Below are 13,821 nucleotides of genomic sequence, written 5' to 3'. Positions count from 1 at the left end.
GAACTGTTCAAGGTCCATCCCTAGTACAAGGGAATGAATCCTCCAAATTTAGTTGGAGGAGGTGTGAATATCCACAGGCATGGGGGTGAAAAGGTTGCAAGAAAGAAATACTAATACCTTCAGAGGTCTTCAACAAGTGTTTGTAAATTAAAAAGTTCTCCACAGCATTTTCTTTCTTTTTTCTCAATTTTCTTATTAGTTTTTCTGAAGAATGTTTAATTTGTCATGCTTTACAGGCTGTAATTATGCTTTTTTGTTCTGTAAGAGACCAAAATAGAAGAAATTAAAACAAATTAAATTAAACTAGGCAAGAGTTCACATAGACAGAAAATGTGGTTCATTTAATGAAACAAGAAAGGAGCAGGTGCTAACACTCCATATTAATAACTGGCATGATTCTCCCAGAAACAAAGAACTGACAGCAGGGTTTATACATGTTTAATACATGCACAGCTGTAACACGTTGCTAAGATAGTTTTTACATGGGAGTGTCTGGCACCTGCACTATTAGAATAGTGAGCATTAATTTGTTTGGCAGCTCTGTAGTGGGCGATACCTTTCAAACATGAATATTGGCATGAAAATGTGAAAATATTACATCTTCAGACATGCTCTGTGCTCACATTAAAATCGGCCAATTTACACTAACTGTAGTTATTTCATGTCTGTGTTGCAGCTTACACGAGCACATCAGATTTACTTTCTATGAAGAAAAAGTTGTTCAGTCATGTCCTGTTTGCCTTCCTTACACATGAAGCTTAAGTACAATTATTTGAGAACCTTAAACACACTGTCCTACTTGGACCAAACGTTAGCAGAAGTGATGGCTATTTATATTGCGGTAACTGCTGTACATTTCACAGCAGCAGCACTGAATGAGTTTCATTTTCTTTCTGACCGGTCCACGCACTTGAAAGTACTACATTTAAGTAGTGGACTTGATTTATCCAAAAAAGAACTTGAAAATAAAGTATTTATAGGTTATAGTGAGATTTGACCTGAAAAGATCTCTTATGAGGAGACGGTCATTCTTGGCTGCATTAGGACATATAACCTGAGCATAGGAGAAACATGATTTACTGTTTCTTCTCCTTTGTCAGTATAGCGGAGCTGTTATTAAGCCATAGTTCTGAGACAAAGCTTTTCTTATTTTTTATTTATTTTTTTTTTGCAGTTAGCCCAAACCAGAATGCTCGACCATGCAAAACTCCGTGTTCACTGAGATCGACTTGTTCTAACTGTACAAGCCAAGGAATGGAGTGCATGTGGTGTAGTGGTACCAAGCGTTGTGTCGATTCAAATGCATATGTCATCTCTTTTCCATATGGGCAGTGCCTCGAATGGCAGACAACTGCATGTCCCTGTAAGTACTTGATACATTATGTCTGTATTTTTCATATTAACTTCACCAGTTGATATGTTGTTGTAGAACATGATGCCAGCATGAACAGTCACTTACAAGATAGTTTTTTTTTCATTTTGTAGCAGTACATTTGAAAGTTGCAGTTTTATACATAGAAGGAGTTGATAAGTATTTGAACTTCTTAATGGACTGCTGGCATATTACTAAAATGCATCACTAAAAAAATATATATATGCGTAGCAGTGTTCTCTTCAGCCATCTTACAATAAGTCAGGCGGATTTGTTAATATGCAACACTGCTTTCGGGTTGCACGATACAAGGCCAGTTACTGACAGAGAAAGCTTTTTCGAATTTATAAGTTGCTCCTTTTGAAAGTGCAGGTACTGTGCATCTGTAAAGGTAACAACAGAATGAAAGTGAGTATTGAATTAGTAATGTTTAGATCAAAATAACCCTCCCATCAAATGCCTTTCATGTGCCGGAGTTAGTAGTCAGATGTAACATTTGAACTTTATACATGCAGCGGTGCAAATTATTTTGAATTTTTGCATTAGTGTTTGAGCTTGTAATCTTTGTAGCATTCTCTTCTGCTTAATGGATTTTCTTGAAGTTTTACTTAACAAGCACAAAGGTGATAAAGAAACTATCTACCCATTGAGAACCAAGCCTTGCATCCAGATTGCAGTCCTGCTTCCTGACCATCTGGCTTAGGGGCTTATGTTGTTTTAATATGAGTCTTCTCTATTCATAGGATCATAGGTTCATATGAGGTTACTGGGCTACTGGCCCTGGGGCGCTTCCAAGCCTAGCCAAGAGTTTATCCCCAAAAAGAAACCTCAGTCAGCACCTGTCGCCCCTGTTAATAAGTAACACAGGTGGAACCCTTGGGACAGATTTGTGGTTTCCCATCCCCTCATCAAAGTTGTGCTTGAAGAGGGGTTGGTAAGGTACTCTGACTTGTATGGGAAGTCTGTTCCAGAGATGGGGCAGCCACTGGCAGACAAACCTGTCTCTCCATCAGGTTTTGTTGATGCTGCATATTAGATTCAGGCCTTTTGAGTGGTTAATGCGTGAGGAGTTAGACTTACAGATATGGAGCATCTCTAGTAGGGCAGGGTCCAAGATTGCCTTGTACATGAGACACAGATCACCCCTGAGCAGTCTGTATAGTACCGAGTAGAGTGATAGTGATTTGAGCCTGTCTGCATAGGACAAGTGTTGGAGGCCATGGATTCTCTGTGAGATATTTCACTGGCCTTTCAAGTTGGTGCAGATGTTTGGAAAGGTACATCCCAAATGGGGAGTTATACTCTGTTATTGGTCTAATAAGGAAGGGGTACAGAAAGGTAATAAGCTCCTTTTTTCTGGATGCAATCCCTTTACTTATGAGATGAACCAAGTAAAAGGCTTTTCTGACCACTGCCACTACATGATGGTTGAATGTGAGGTTGTTATCAACCTGAGTGCCCAGGTCTCTCACCACAGGTTGTGTGCTTAGGGGGTTGCTGTTGATGTGGTAATCAGTATGGGTCGTGCTTTTGCCGAATGGTATGAAGATACATTTTTTTGCATTTAGCTTGAGGGCATGACTTTGGCACCACTCATTAGTTGCTGTGAGACCCCCTTGCAGTATGTTGACATCATCTGGGAGTCAGTGACAGCACCCAACTTACAGTAGTCCACAAACTTGTTCAGCCACAAGCCTTTTGTCTTTGCCTGGACCTGTGAGAAATAGATGCCAAACATTAGGGTCCCAGGACAGATCCCTGGGGAACTCCACTAGTGACAGGTCTGCTGCCTGTTTAGACTTCGAGGGTCCTGTCAGTGAGTCAGTTGGCCACCCACCTGATATGATAGGGATTTATGCCAAGTTGTGTTAGCTTTTCAATGATGCCTGAGTGGGGGATTGTGTCAAAGGCCTTAACCAAGTCAGGGTAAGCTGTATGTGTACTGACATTCCCTCATCCAGGACTTTGGTGACAGTCTCAAAAAAGTCTTTCATGTTCAACAGGCAAGATCTGCCCTTGACGAATTCAAACTGTGTGGGCTCAAGTGCTTGGAGATTGCCTATGTCCTTGTTTATGAGATCCATAATAATACACTCCATGGCTTTACAGATCAGACTTATCAAGCTTATGGGGTGATAGTTTTCAGGATCAGTAGTGACACCACCTTTGTGCAAGGGGATGACAATGGCAGTTCTCCACTCTGCTGGAATGAAGCCAGTACTTAAGCTGTGGTTGAATAGGGTGCTCAATGGTGAAGCCAGTTGTTGCTGGAGATGGTGCAAAATACATCCCGGGATACTATCAGGTCCCATAGAAGCTGTATTCTTTGCCTTGGATAGGGCCTGTAACACTTGATCTACAGAGATGTGATGTGCAGGATAAGTATCAGGGATGTCGAAAGGGCCTTGGGGGGGGGGGGGTGAGTGAAGTTTGTGCTGAACCTATCTGCTAGCAGGCTGACTAAGTCAACAGGATCAGTGTAAGTGATTCTGTTAAGTACTAATTCAGAACAAACCTGGGCTTTGCCACTGAGGTTCCTGACATAACTGAAGAAGACTTTATGGTTTTCCTTTGTTGTGGAGGCTAGTTTCGTAATTGGCCTTGGAATTTTTCACTTGTGATCTTATTTGCTTGTTGAGGCTAAGGAGGGAGTTTTTCCAATTTGGAATTTGTTCGCTTTTCCCCTTGAACAACAGTTTCTTCCTTTTGTTGTAAAGTCTTTCGATAGAGGATGTCCACCCGACAGGTTTGTGCTTCTTTGTGGAGCAGGTTTTAGTTCTATTGGGTATGGCTGAGTCCATGCAGTTGTACAGATGCTTGTATACTGCATTGGCATAGTGTTCAGCATTAGTTGTCTGCATCCTCTGAGGGGGGTGGTCGTGTGAAGCCACAGAAACCCTCACTTGGGAGGTTGTAGTCCGCTTTTGAGAAGTTTTTTAGCTTGATTATGGTTGAGGGGGTGCGAGAGAAACTTTAAATGAGACAGTCCCATGATGTGATCTCACTAGGGAGAACATACTATGGGAATGGTGCAGCAGTCACCCATGTTGCTCTGAACCAAGACCGGAATGTTTTCTGTACTTGTGGAGGATGAGACAAGCTGGTCTAGTGCATTAGAACTGATGAAGTCGAAGAATCATTAAGAGAGTGCATTAGTGCAAGAATAGTTCACCCAGTCTATGGTGAGGTAGTTGAAGTCACCAAGGATCAGGGTGTTAGGGGGCACCTTGATCGAGGCAAGTAGATCCAGGTAAGAGAAGTGGGTATCCTAAGTCATGGGTCTGTAGCTAGCTATAGCTTGGATGGGCGTCTTGCCCAATTGTCAGTTGTACTTGGAGTAGTTCCAATGCATCATGCTGGCAAACCAGTCTGGAGGTGTGCCTGTCCTTAATGAAGATAGAGACACCACCACCCTTAGTCTTCCTGACCTCATTCTAGGGTCAGAATGTGTGGAATGAGGTAAGGCAGGTGTGCTCTCTACAGCCCTGCACTAAGTTTCCGTGACCGCACAGACATCAGCATCTTCCAGTGCCTCCACTGAGTACATTTTCAGGTTAAAGCTCCTAGCATTTAGCAGCATGACCTTCAGTTTGATTTTTGACAGATCTTTTAAACTGGACGGTTTGTCTTTGGGAGATTACCTAAAAAAGGCACAATGGGGGAGGCAAGAGCATTGGCTGGGATCTGGAAACCCAAAGCTGACAGGTGAAGGCCATCCCTGACAAAGCATCGAGGCCTGTCGACCATGTCATCCCAGGCAGACAGATACTGGATACCTTTGGAATGACACCAGAAACTAAGTCAGTTGTTGAAGTCAGTCATTTTTGTTGGTATTGTGGTGTCATTCTTGGTGAAGATAGGATGCTTAGGGCTAGGGTCATACCTGCCTGGAACATATACTCTGAGAGTTCAATTATGTCTGTCTTCATATAGTCCGTGGAGGTACATCTCAAGTCATTTACACCAACATGTACAGTGACATAGTTGTACTTGTACAGAGACTTAAGTCCGTGCATGATTTGGTGGATTCTGGCACAGGATAGACAACTGTCCATGACCTTCTCCTTGTCGAGCCTGGTGAGAGGGACAATGGTGTGTCTCACAATTGCATTACCAATGACTAGTGTGTTTGGTTTATTATGTCTTGTGGGCTGTGTTTGTGAGAGACTGGTGTGTTGTCTGCTGTCTGTGATGTGCTTGGTGTTGTGTGTGGAATGTGAGTGTGTTTTGGAAGTCTCTTCTGTTTAGGTAAGTTTTTATTGAGGACCTTTGCATAGGTGTGTGTGTGTGTGTGTGTGTATGTGTGTGTGTGTGTGTGTGTGTGTGTGTGTGTGTGTTGTGCTTTGCTGTGTGATGTGAGTGGTGTGATGTTTGTGCTGGCAATCTCCTCTTTGTCGGGATTATTGACTGTGGTGCGAGAGAGCATGGACTCTAGGTTACTGATATACATGCATTTTTCACAGGTGGAAGAATTATGTGCTAGGAGAAGAGGGTTGTCAGTAAACATGAGGCAGTTGCTACACTATCTCAGTATGCCTATGTCAACCAGGTTGCCAGGAGAAAGTGATGAGAATTGTCCAGACATAGTGTTCTGGTGGACTTATGCAAAGAGGGTTTTGATAAGGGTTTGCCCACAAGAACCTTCTTCAATGTAAAGTAACTGGCCTGAAGCACAAGTGCTAAGACCAAAGCTAAAAATACTTAGAATAACAGATAAATGTAATTAGGCTACTAACCAGCAATAGTAAATGCACCCAAATAAAGGCACTTGAACACTTAAGAGCACACAGCTAAAATAAGGTAAAGTATAAAGAACACAGTTACAGTAAAAACAGCTGAGTAAAGTGTATTTTTTTAAGGTGGAGAGGGAGGAAACAGAAGGTAGTTCAAGATTAGGGAACTCGGGGGGGTTGGCCTTCCCAAATGCTCTCCCTCTACTTAGTACACTGAGCTGATGAGATAGGACAGGGAGGAGTGTTCAAAGTCAAAGAAGCAAGGGAGTAGTCCTACCCAAATGATCTCACTGCACTATGTTGAGTGATCAAATGAAATTGGACTGGGAGCAGTGACCAAAATCAGATTTACAGCAGGGGCAGGCAAATCCAAAGCCACCAAGTTTAAGACTACAACAACAGTTAGGAGGGAGGGCAGGAAAATACAACATAGGACAGAAACAATAAAGCAAATGTATAAATACAGCACAGTACAAATCGAGTTGCAAAAAAGTGTACTTTTCAGTTTGGAATATCAGATGGTAATATAATCCAAGTCAGCCAGGAGAATTTAGCTGCATCACCTCTGCACAAATTCAGACTCATTGTTTCTCTTGTAACAGTATGCCTTGCAGAAGGGACCTTCATACCAACTGTTAGTAATACTGTCTTCTTATGGGTCTACTTTATATGGTCGACTCCTCAGAAAGTTGACTTTCATATGGCAAGGGGACAAGCCCCCCTGCACCCCTAATGGGGGGTCCACCCCCCCACCCCATATCTTAAATATACCAACTCCTAGATCGCAATACACTGCGGAAGAGGAAATTTTTCCATTCCGCACTGTACGGAGATAGTGGTTCCCCATGGTCGGCGTTTCGAAAATCGATCCTATGGTCTCGGCCATATGAAAGTTGACTTTCTGAAAAGTCAACCATGTGAAGGGGACCCCCTTCTTATACAGGTCATTTTTTTTTTCTTTTTCTTATATTGACTAGGTAATCTCACTAGACAAAGTATGCCTTTTCAGGGAACACTTTCTAGTTAAAAGAAGTACTCTCAGTTACACAACAGCTAAGTGGAGACTGAAAGACTCAAAGTCAGGACTAAGGCATGAAACTTGACAGCAGATCAAAGCTTTAATCCTTTGAACTAAACTTATAAATCGCTAAGATGAAATAAAAATTCATGCTCCTATGGGGAATATTACTCTAGCTGCCAAACTGTAGCATTTTGTATTACCAGCAAGTGAGTTATGGGGCTGTATGGTCCTTGTTTTTTTTTTATGCGTGTTTGTATTTATTTATTTCATGATTTCTTTATTTGTTGAGCCTGGTTGATCCACTAGGACTTTTTTCAATCTCAGTCCAGGAGCGATGCCTGATTAAATGTCTTGCTCAGAGTCACAGAGCAAATAAATGGAGTCCATAGGAATCAAACCCTGGCCTAACTGCTAGGGATGTGTTAGTTAACTACTGTGCACCTTGGATTAGCACTGTCACAATAACTGCACATAAGGAACATATTTTTAATCATGTAAGACATTTAAAACATCAGGAATATAATACAATAAGTATATGAAAAGGTGACATAATTTCATACTATGATATAGAATTGCCTTACAGTAACAACTTAAATTTACCAGAAACAGACCCTAATAATAACAATTTAACAACACTACTAAGGAAATTATTCACAATGTATGTTCAAGAACAACATTTGTTTCAGATTGTAAAAAAACTACTGGGGAATGGAACATAGTAGACATTGTTTTCATAAAGAAATTACAGTTCATGTCAAGATTTACTACTGTTGATGTGCAGTTATAATGTGGCTATAAAGGTTAATTTCTTGCTAGATAATTCTGCCAATCTGGCATCTAAAGCAGTGTCCAAGGAAATTAATAGATTATATGGAAGCAAATGGTCACTATGTAAAACTAATTGGAGTGATGTTCTGTTTTAAAAGAGAAATTGTTAGAATGCAAAAAATCCAATTTAACATCAGAATCTAAGCACACAACATAAGGAGGGTGTTATTTCAATAAGATACTTGATTAAGGTGAGAGACAAAAAATATAAGAAATTGAAAAGAAGCCAAACTAGAATTTTTAAAATTGAAATAAACAAACTGGGCAAACACATTAAGTATAGTGTGAGACAAGATCAAGGAAACATTGAAGAATGTTTATATAAAGATATTGAGCTTGATAGGAAACCATTTTCTAGGTACATAAGATGTGGAAGGAGTAAAGACAAATTAATAAACTGTGTGTAGAGTCTAAAATGTATACTCAGACACAACAGATTGTAGATATATTTATAAAATCTTATGCAGAACAGTTTAGTTCCACAAAGGGGGTGATAAGTTGTCCTGGTGGCATCCAGGTAACCTCAGATACTAAAATCAAATTAGATTATATTGAAAAAGAGCTATGCAAACTGGATCCAAACAAAGCACAGTGTTGAGACAGAATTAGTAGTAATGACATGTGAACACTTCAACAAGAACTTAGTACCATTATATCTATTATTTACTACATTGTATAAATATGGGGAGATTCCTCAAGACTGGAGACATGCACGTATTAAACCTGTCTTTAAGAGAAAGGGAAGTAGAACAAACCCAGAGTCATATAGGGCCTTAAGTCTACATTCATATTGTGGAAAAATAATGGAAAAGTTAATATTGAATTAGTTATTGTCAGAACTGGATAGGTTGGGATTTGAAACCATATATCAGCATGCATAAGTTGAAAATAAATCTATTAGCACCTGTAATATGATGTTCTAGAACAATGTAACAACAGCTATGAATGAAAAATGTGCTGTGATGTAATTGATATAGGTTTAACTTCAGTATTTGACATGGTCATGCACAACAAAACACTGATCAATAAATTAGAACAAGTAGGTATTGATGTACTCTTGATAAGATGAATAGCTGCAAGCAGGACATGACCAAGTATCATACAGCAACTGGACAGGTCAAATCCGTGGTTACAGTCAGGGTGTCCCACAGGGCTCTGCCTGGCCATACTTGTTTAGATTGTGTCTTTCAAATCTATCGTTTTTATCTGAGGTATTCTACAGTCTGTATGCAGATGACTTGAAATTGGGTAAACTGATTAGATGTGGTACAGATAGAGCATGTCTGCAAAATAACTTGATTAAATTGACCATTTGGTCACAGGAGAATAATATGCTGATAAAGATATCAAAACCTAAGCGTATGAAATTTGGAAGACATAAATTGAAAGGTGAATACTTAATACAGCACACAGTGATTGAAACAATAGTCGTTTAAGGATCTGGGTGTATGGGTAGATCCAGCTTTGAATTTTTCTAATTATAACAACAAATTGGTTAATAATAGTTATGGGAATATAGGTTGCATAAAAAGGTATATAAAGTCTAAAAAGTCAGAAATAATGAAGTCATTGTTAGTTACTTTAGACCCAAGCTTGAGTATGAAGTAACAATGTGGAAACCTTATAAGAAAACAAACATGAGTAAACTGGAAAGACTACAACAGAAATATACCAACGGCATCCATGGATGTGAAAATTTAAGTTATTATGAAAGATGAAAATATCTGAACTTGTACAATGTCTCTCATAGATATTTAAGAGAAGATCTTATTCAGGTATATAAGGCATTTAGAGACAACTACCTCGGGGAATGTTTGAGGTTATCAAAAAGTACTAGAGAGTCATCAGACAACCTATGTAGGAGATTCTATAGGAATGAGAAGTGTACTAACTGGTTCTCTGACAGAGTAGCTGATGCATGGAATAGGCTATCACAAGCACTGGTTTAAATATTTTTAAAAAACAGCCTGGGCACTTATTATGAGAACAACTGTTTTGGTATATTGGCAGACTAGAAGGATATTAATGCCTCTGCTTGAAATATATGTATGTATGTAAGTAACTTTTGGAAACTTTTATTTAGATTTGAATACATTCAGTTGAGAGTTTTTAAAACATGCCTGTTTGCATTGTGTTACTAAAACAACTGTGTGTACAACAAAGTCCATCCAGATCTATTTCTTTTATATGCTCTATTGCAACCATTCATACTTAGAAAAGTACTAGTTTAGCCTAGAGTTAAATGTTGTTTCTTTTGGCTTATCCCGGTTAGGGGTCGCCACAGCGGAACTCCGGTCCACTAATGTTTGGTACTGGATTTTTACATTCCGAGTTACCAGCCCTGACGCACAACCTTCAATGAAGGCATGCCCATTCACGCATGCATCCACACAGAAGACGCTCTAGCTGAGAATCGAATGCGACAACGTCTTGCTGTGAGGCGACAATGCTACCGCAGCACCACTACCGCGGGTACTTAGCCTAGAGTTAATTAACTAGCAAAAATAAAACGGCACCTTAACCAGAACAGTTTATTAGTTTGTAGGCTAAACATTGAGGAGTATGATCTGATCACCAATAATAAGCTATTTATTACGTATTTGGAACCTGGATGCCAAGACATTGACATCAGAAGTGAAGCTGTGTGTCGTAACATTGCAATATTCTACTGGGCTGCACATATGCCTTTTAATAATCTTTCTAAGCCTTCGTTATATGAAAAATCTTTAACTGAGAATTTAACTTCCACTGAGTATGCGGTTGTCATTTATTTATTAATATACTGATGGAGTCATCACATTACATATTAATTGTAGTTAAGTACTGCTTTGATCAGGAAACCTTTCCTGAGTAGGCAATTTCGTATAGAAGTAACATACGACTTCTACAGTAGTATCGCAAGAAATGCAGAGTTTGTGAATATACATTCCTATAAAAGTGATATTGAATAAGATTTCATGCATTAGCACAATAACAAGGTTGTACTGTGTTCGCAATGCTGTTGCTGATAATGTAAAGTTCTGCAGATTTTTTTCATAACTTGCAAATATCATTAGTGACTAAACAAACTAAAAGGGGGTCATGTTTTTAGGTTGCAATTAAGGGTAACGTTACTCTGGTCATGTTGACGTAAAGTAAAAGACCCTTAATGTCAAACATATATGACCGGAATAGAAAAAGTCTTATAAAACTCATTAAACATGCAAAACAGCATTTTCAGTCTTTGTTTGTTTATTTATTTAACATTTGTTTGTCAGGAAAGTCCAACTGGACGCAGGTCTTTTTTCAGAGGAGGCCCGGGAAGAAAAGCTCCATAAGTAACAGTAAATTTTAATCCATGAATTACAATATTCAGTAAAGTATAAAGTAAACAAAATGTAGAATACATAAGAAAATACAAATTTGTTACATCATGACAACAAAACCTAGGCTTTGAACTTAGCTGAACTTAGCATGAAATTAGCTGGTAGATCCACAGTACGTGGTTCTAAATGCACTGTCTCTTTAAATGTATGACTTTATTCAACTACGTCATGCATTTTGTTTGTATTTAACTGGCGTTTTTTTTAAAAGATGGTTTTTACACTGAAGAAGCTGTGGTGTTACTACGGCGAAAACGCTGTTTCTTGTTATAAATAAAAGCGTTATTTGGTACACATTTTGGATTTGTATCCTAATATTTCCATAGGATTTACAACTTTGAACTTGGTTCCTGCTTGACTGGGAGGTGACGTCCCATTGTGTGTTTCAACAGTTTGTGTTTTTTCGTGGAGGAGTACTATGAGTTTGTCGCTTGATCCACCTTCCAGTTTAGGCAGTCCCAGACTCTCCAATCCGGAGACTGAGAATGACAACTACAGTTTGGCTTCGCTTTTGCGAGACCTCTCTCAACGTATGGATGTTATCTCTTTGAAACTCGACGTTTTGGAAAAACGTGATGCTAGTTCCAATAGGTCTCAGTCATTAGGAACTTCAGTGAGACCAGAGACCGCCGTAACAACCTCAAGAGATGCAGCGGGCGCCGCATCTTTGAACAATACATTAACAGGGTCGATACCACCTGGCCAAGCATTTAACGCGACACGAACATCGACTATGGATTACAACGCTATTCCATTGAATGGAAACATGCAAGAACAGCATTTTCCACCGCTGGCTAATAACCAGCAACACCAAGGGGTACCAGGAGCTCCTAAAGTGAATGACTGGATAAATAACGTGGACAATATGATATTTGTTCCAGGGGAACCATTGGCCACGGATTCTGCTAACATTCCAGTAAGTAATGATACTATTGTTGACAATTTGAAGAAATTTGACACTAATCTTTTAAAGTTAAAAAGACTACAACTAGAAGTACAATATTTTAGACAATGCCAGTTTGAAAAATGAATCCCTAAGGGGTTAAGATCATCTTTTTGTCCAACTGGACTATTTTTTTACCCTGATTTTAACAAGGAGCTGATATCACTATTTGATGCACAAGGTTTACAGCTCCTTGATGTTTTGATAAAACACTACAATATCCAGATTAGTAAATTGACCAAGGAAGTATCTGACTTGGACACAGTACTAAGGAATGACTTAGATTTTGAACGTTATAGGTTCGACTACACTCGGACTTTCACAAGTATAGATTTATTTATTGAAAAATCTAAAATCACTAAGAACAAAAAACTATTGAGGGACAGAACAGCATATTCTAACAACGCAGCATATATAAAATTAAGTGGTCAAGATAACACCACTTTTAAAGATTCAACGAATGTGAGACAGGACCAGAATTTTCCTGTTAGTGTGAATAATTCTGACTATGCTTTTGATGACACAGATGAACCAACTTTAAGACGAAGTAACAGAATACAGGAAAAAGTTAACAAAAATGGGCCTCCCCATTATGTTAACAATAGGCAGTCGAACTACAATAATAATTTTAATAATGGACGTTTTTTAGGACCATGGAATTCCAAAGCCCAGCAGAAGAAATGGAACAAAACCAGACATTAACCTCTTTAACTTCTGCTAATGTTAGTAGTTCCACTACAATTGTAAAATTAAATGCTGCATCTGCAGGATCTGAAATAATGGCAATAGATAATACTTGTACTAACAACTTGACAATATTGTCTAACAAAAAAGGTGATTTCAAAATCTATAATTTTTCAAGTGTGCAGTTAGACCCTTGTTTAATTGAGTTACTTGCTTATGGTAATACTTTTGTTCCCACAAGGAAATGTAATATCCCTAGAACTATCATTGATTTAAAATGTTTTGTGAGGAAATTGAACTTGAACATTCTTTTCAATAATACTAACATCACACAAGACTATAAACTAAAATTAGCTAGCATATTTAATCCTCCCTTACATACGGTGCTAGCTTCTTTTGAGAAATCATGTGAGATTGATATTAGGAGTTTAGGGCAAAAAGCTGGGCCAGTAAAAAGGCATGTAAACTATAATACAACAGTTGAACAAAAGGAATGTCTTAAACAACTCTGTGCTTCAGCAACTAAAGTCATCAAACCAGATAAAGGAGGTGGTTTGGTCATTCTTGACAACCACTCCTATATTGAAAAAATGGAAAGTATACTATCTGGCCCAGCGTACACCCTGTCATCGATTAATGAGTTGAATATGTCGAAAACAAACTTTAGGGATACGTTTATAGAGGGCAAAATCGACATAGACACATTTAATTACATCGACATTAATATGTCAAAAAACCCTGTGATTTTTGGTGTTCCGAAAATTCACAAAGACTTATATAATCCACCATTGCGAGCATTAATCGATGGCTGCCTTTCTATTACTTATCCTTGTGCACAACTAGTAGAGAGAATTCTAGCCAAATATTTGAGACTGATA

General features: G+C 38.8%; 1 protein-coding gene across 1 annotated transcript in view; it reads left to right on the top strand.

The window, feature by feature from the left end:
- ATRNL1 (attractin like 1) overlaps positions 1–13,821 on the top strand; it is a gene marked incomplete in the record, with an annotated part of 6,064,901 nt that overhangs the window by 2,623,007 nt on the left and 3,428,073 nt on the right. The window contains 1 exon segment of the mRNA XM_044055896.1: positions 1,175–1,363. Coding sequence (XP_043911831.1) covers positions 1,175–1,363 — 189 coding nt within the window.

The sequence above is a fragment of the Protopterus annectens genome, chromosome 14.part0, assembly GCF_019279795.1.
Source record: "Protopterus annectens isolate FY-2018-M chromosome 14.part0, PAN1.0, whole genome shotgun sequence".
NCBI classification, from domain to species: Eukaryota; Metazoa; Chordata; order Ceratodontiformes; family Protopteridae; genus Protopterus; species Protopterus annectens.
Note: the sequence above shows the minus strand (reverse complement) of the source record. Positions and strands in the feature narration are given on the sequence as shown.